The 5,937-nt window shown below is 34.3% G+C and overlaps 1 protein-coding gene across 1 annotated transcript; it reads left to right on the top strand.

Moving 5' to 3' along the window:
- The first annotated feature begins 1,362 nt into the window (after positions 1–1,362).
- On the top strand, positions 1,363–3,541 carry LOC107859465 (anthocyanidin 3-O-glucosyltransferase 2). The gene has a single exon (XM_016704492.2). The coding sequence runs from the start codon at positions 1,738–1,740 to the stop codon at positions 3,184–3,186; it is 1,449 nt and encodes a 482-aa protein (XP_016559978.2). The 5' UTR covers positions 1,363–1,737; the 3' UTR covers positions 3,187–3,541.
- The last annotated feature ends 2,396 nt before the right edge of the window (positions 3,542–5,937 follow it).

Here is a 5,937-nt window from a genome sequence, read left to right as displayed (position 1 = left end):
AATACTTCATTACACAGAATTTTGCACATTATTATTGTTGTTGTTGTTGTTGTTAACTAATATAAAGTATGTTGTTGTTGTTGTTGTTGTTGTTGTTAACTAATATAAAGTATGCTGTTGTTGTTGTTGTTGTTAACTAATTAATTAACGCAATATACACATGCAAAGCATGTATATTAAACTAGTATATATATATAAATTTTCGTTAAAAAATTATTTTTTTTCGTTAGTTTCTTATCTTGTTGGAAATATATATGTAGTTCAGTGACAATATTATTCAAAAAAAAATTAAAAAATTACTATATTTCTACAAATTGAATGATAATATTATCCTAAAAAATTCAAAAGTTAAAGTGAAATACTTGTATAAGTTGAGTTGAGGAATTACCTGATACTAAATAAGAGGGAGTGGCTTAATTGTAAACGAGTTGAACAGGTCAAAAGTTTCCGAGTTAAAATTAAGGTCAAACTCATCGATAGGACCTTAAACTTGTCTTGAAAAATCATTTAGACCCCTCAACTAAGATCTGTACCTACCAGGCCCCTCAAGTGCTAAAATTGATACTTATCAGGCATAAAATGCTGATTTGTTACACTCTCCTTGGGCGCGTGAACAGTAGATTAAATAATATTTTAATTTTTTAATTAAAAAATATATATTTAAATTATTTTATTAATATTATTTTTAAGTATTATAATTTCTTAATAAAAAAAATAAAAAAACACCCCGCCCCCCTTTCATCATCTTCTTCACCCCCTCCCCCCCTCATCATCTTCTTCGCAACCCCCGCCCCCATTCATTATTTTCTTCACAATCCTCCATCATCAGCGTCTTCCTTTGCAAACCACGACTTCATCTTCTTTAGCCATTTTCGAATGTATTTTTCGGCGAGACTCGCCGGAAAATTAACTTCAAAATTTTAAGATTGTTCGAAATTACTTGTTTATGAACTTAAATAACTCAAATCTAATATAATGGAGAATCATTTTCTTACAAAAAATGAAGAAATTGGTATCCTTAATGAAGAAAGTGTCATGAGAACTTTACTTTTTTTTTTTTAAGTTCTACAAGAAATTTTTTTTTTCTTCAAAGTTTTGCTTCCTTCTTGCATAACAATGGAAAAGAAGAATGAAAAGGGGGTTGGGGGGGGAGGGGCAGCGGATGAACCATTGTGGTTTTTTTTTTTTTTTTTTTTTTTTTTTAGTTTTTTTTTTTGGGGGAGGGGAGGGAAGGGGGGGGGGGGGGGGGGGGGGGGGGGGGGGGTTTGAAGGGGACCGGTGTGTTGGAGGATTTGAAGGAATATCTTTTCTTAAATTATAATTAATTTTTAATAATTATTGAACCCACAATGCCACATGTCAGTTTCTAATTAGCCTTTTTTGCCACATCATTACGTGTGTATTACACACACTTGAGATTTTAGCTTATTGGGCAAAAAATGTTCAATTGAAACTAAATTGGAAGAATTTAGGAGTTTAATAGATACAAAACTTAATTTAGGGATTTAAATAAATTTTAGGAACAAATTGGAGGGGCTATTAATGGGTTTCGCCTAAAATTAACAATTGAATATCATATGATATGACCATGACCATTTACCAAAGCGTACAATAACACGTCTCTTTCTCAATCTCAACGGTCAATGACAACTTAATTATGAAGTAAGAGTAACAAATTTGTATGGTACTACTACTTATTTTACTCTCTCCACTGCAAAGCACAACAATCCAATCTCAATGACTAGGAAAGCACATCTTGTTTTCATTCCTTCTCCGGGAGCCGGTCATCTCATCTCCGCTGTTGAAATTGCAAAGCTCATTCTCAACAGAGATGAGAGACTATGCATCTCTGTCCTCATCATGAAACTTCCTATGGACTTTGGCATTCAATCCTACATCGAATCTCTCTCTTCTACACCCCGCTTGCAGTTCGTTGACATCACCGTTGACGATGAAACTGCTGCTGTGTTCTTGTCAAATGAAGAGACCTTCTTCATGAACTTCATTCAAGCTCACAAACCTAAAGTAAGAGATCTTTTGACTAATTCGAGCTTTTCTAGATCCAATTATCGGCTTGCGGGCTTCGTTCTTGACATGTTTTGCACCTCTATGAAAGACGTGGCAAACGAATTTAATATTCCCACTTACATTTTCTTCACCTCAAGTGCTGGTTTCCTTGCTCTCTGTTTTCATTTCGAGTCCCTAAAAAAAGAACATCACATAGACACTTCCAAGTATCGGGATTCCGATGAAGAGTTAGCAATCCCTGGTTTTAAAAATCCGTATCCTGCGAAACTCCTGCCTAGATTGGCAACAGATCAAACAGTCGTGACGACCATGTTCTTCGATTTGTTTACTCGCTTTAAGGAGACAAAGGGTATCATTGTCAACACCTTCGCTGAGCTAGAACCATTTGCTCTCCAGTCTCTTTCAGCTCCGCAGATTTATCCAGTTGGTCCAGCGGTGAATCTTAAAGAGGAGGGACACGTTCGAAACAGCCAATCCGAAACTGAAAGCATCAAAAAATGGTTGGATGAGCAGCCAGAGTCATCTGTGGTGTTTTTGTGCTTCGGCAGCATGGGAAGCTTTGATACTCAACAGATCAAAGAAATAGCAGTTGCACTAGAATGTAGCGGTCACAGGTTCTTATGGTCCTTACGAAGACCTCCACCAAAGGGGAAACTCGAGCTGCCTAGTAATTACGAGGATTTTCAGCAAGTGCTACCACAAGGGTTTATTGAAAGGACAAATGGGGTTGGGAAAGTGATAGGATGGGCACCTCAAGTGGCAATACTGTCTCATCCCGCAGTGGGTGGATTTGTATCTCATTGTGGATGGAATTCTGTACTAGAAAGCTTGTGTTTCGGGGTCCCGATAGCCGCTTGGCCCATGTACGCTGAACAGCAGTTGAATGCGTTCGAGTTGGTTCAAGAATTGGAGCTGACAGTGGAGATCCGTATGGACTATTTCAAGGACTTTCACGGGAAAGATGAGCATGTCGACATTGTGGGCGCGAAGGAAATTGAAAGTGGCATTCGACAGCTGATGGCAGGGGGCGACGAGAATGAAATCAGGATAAAGGCGAAGGAGATGAAAGAGAAAAGCAGCGCAGCCATGAAGGAGGGTGGTTCATCCTATGCATCTCTTGGACTTCTAATTAAGGATGTCATTAGTAACATTTCTTGATCATTTTATTCCACAATAGTGATTATCGGTTGCACTTATCTTTAAATAATTTCAATTACTGTCTGTATACTGAAGGATCAAGGAAAAAGAACACAAAGAAAGAAAGAAAGTGTGAACTGAATTAACAATAGTATGTGGAATAGTGGAAAACTCACACACGTTCTTTATACGCTAGCTGGTATATCTGTTTAGAGACTGCTATTAATAACTAATTAATGATCACCAACGTGTATATGTATTCACTTTCACTTTATTGATGCAAATCTCTATGTTATGAAAGGGAAATTGTCTGGTTTGGACCCCGAAAAAATGTTTATATATACGAGAGGAAAATAATCCATTAAAGCTATGCTAAGAGTTATGTTGTTTTGTTTTCATTGGTTATTTTGTAATAGCAGTTTGGAACCTCCCTTTAGTATTTTTCCATTGCTCTTTGTTACTCAAATTGATGGACAATTTGCTTGTAAGTTTCTTGTATTAATCAATACAAAGCTTAGTTAATTACACTCTTTCTGCTTTCTAGATTAAATTCCATTTGTTACCTGTTTTAAAATGGCAAAATGTAGTGGAATTAAAGGTCCGGTCTGTTGTCCCAAAATGTCAAGTAACGTTTCAATCTTCCGGAGGACCAAGTGTATGGCTGTCGGCATTAGTGGATTCTTAAATCATGTTTCAAGTCCAGAAATCGTTTAATTTTTTTTAAGATTATACATCAAACCCCCTAAATTTGTTAGCAAAATTTACTTTAGATTTTAAACTAATCAATCAATTATTTACCTCGTATGAATTTTAAAATGTATTATTTTATGCCCTTATCAGCTGGTGTGGCAAAAAAATAAAATGAAGACACGTTTTAGTGGAAAAAAAAGTATAAAAATTTTTTAGTGGGGCCCACATTAATATTTTTAAACATTGTTTTTTTTTTTTCCTCCTTCCTCACACCCCACCATCCCCCTTTCTTCTTCTTCTTCACACCCCACCACCCCTATTTCTTCTTCTTCCTTTATTTTTTTTCCACTTCTATTCACCAAAATCTTCAATCAAATACACAATAATAAAATACATAAATTATAAAACAAATAAACTTTCCTATAAAGATCAAGAATCAACAAATTAAATCCCAAAAATACATAAAAATTAATTCTTTAAGGTATCGTTCTCCAAGAATTTGCTAAATTTCAACACCCAAAAAATTTAAAGAGCATCAAATCACAGAAAAAGAAATTCATTTAAATTTTTAATCATTATTTTTTTTATCCTTCAAAATTTTCAAATCTCAAAAATCACTACACTTAAACAACATGAGAAAGAAGAGATCAATAGCATCACGATTAATTTGTTCAAATGTTTATTACTTTATCACAGTGAAACTATAGTTTCTTCACAAATCAAGATATTGGAACTATACTTATTAACCTTATTCCTTCAACCAAGTTTACAAGCTAATTATAACCATGGAATTGAGTAGGAAAACAAATTCTACAAATTTTTAACCTTATTCAATTTAACCAAAAAATCTGATCGACGAACTTCCCCGGAGCACTGACGACGGAATTCTTTGTCAGAAAACGCTGAAAGCAACGATCAGAATCAGTTGCAGCAGTCCACCATCGTTGTCGGAGCGACAACGGAAGTCAGTTGTTCATGAGAGGAGGAAGAAGAAGAAAGAGGAATGGGGCTTGTGGAGCGGAGGTTAGTTGTTGTTCATAGGAAGAGGAAGAAGAAGGAGGAGGAACGGGCGGGGGCGGGGGTAGAGGTGGGGGTGAGGGAGGCTGTTTGAAGAAGAAGGAGGAGAAATCGTGGGATGGGGTTGGGGGGAGGGGGCGAGGGGCTGAAGAAGAAGGAGGAAAGGGACGTGGATTTATATATATATATATGGGGGGCACTGATTTGGCAATGACATGATAATGATGTGGCTCAAATTGGAGCAGTGAGAGTGGTATAATTTTTTTATGCAGGGTAAAAAATTTACTTTAATGTTATTCAGGAAGTATATAATTGCCCGCTTAATTTAAGATTTAAAATAAATTTTAATCACAAGTTTAAGAATGTTTCGATGTATTATCTCAATTTTTTAAGTATATATAGCAGGAAAAATGTCCTACACTGCCAATAGAATATATACATACAACTTCCGATGGGATATGAATAATTCAATTACACGTATGCCTAATTGCGACCATATGATTTCTTAATGATTCATGTTTGAAATCTGTTGTGGAGTTGCTAGGACTCTTCGGCCATTCGAAATGACTACGTCGAGAACTTTAATTAATATAAGATCTCATTGATTTTCTTTTCTATTATACAGAAGAGCAGGTTTGACCAGCTCTTCGTGGGTTTATTTTTTTATCTTCATTATTTATTATATTATATTTTAATTATTTTATAATTTATTATATTATTTCTAATTAATTATTATAAGTTATTTATATATTAGAATTAATAATATTTTTTAATTATATTACCTCTAATTAATTATTATAAGTCATTTATAAAAAATTAATAATATTTAATTAAAAAATAGATATTTATAACGTTTGTTTCAACTGCTTTAACCGTGATTTTACTATATCATCCCTAATTAATTATCATAAGTCAATTGTGTATTAAAAAATTAATAATATTTTATTCAAAAGTTAAATTACTATACTACCCCCTATCATTTACTATATTACCCCTAATTGCTTCGTGATTTACTATATTATCCCTAATTAATTATTATAAGTCATTTATATATTAAAATTAATA

This window comes from Capsicum annuum, chromosome 2, assembly GCF_002878395.1.
Source record: "Capsicum annuum cultivar UCD-10X-F1 chromosome 2, UCD10Xv1.1, whole genome shotgun sequence".
Taxonomy (NCBI): Eukaryota; Viridiplantae; Streptophyta; class Magnoliopsida; order Solanales; family Solanaceae; genus Capsicum; species Capsicum annuum.
The sequence above is the reverse complement of the archived record's forward strand: the minus strand, read 5'-3'. Positions and strand labels throughout refer to the sequence as shown.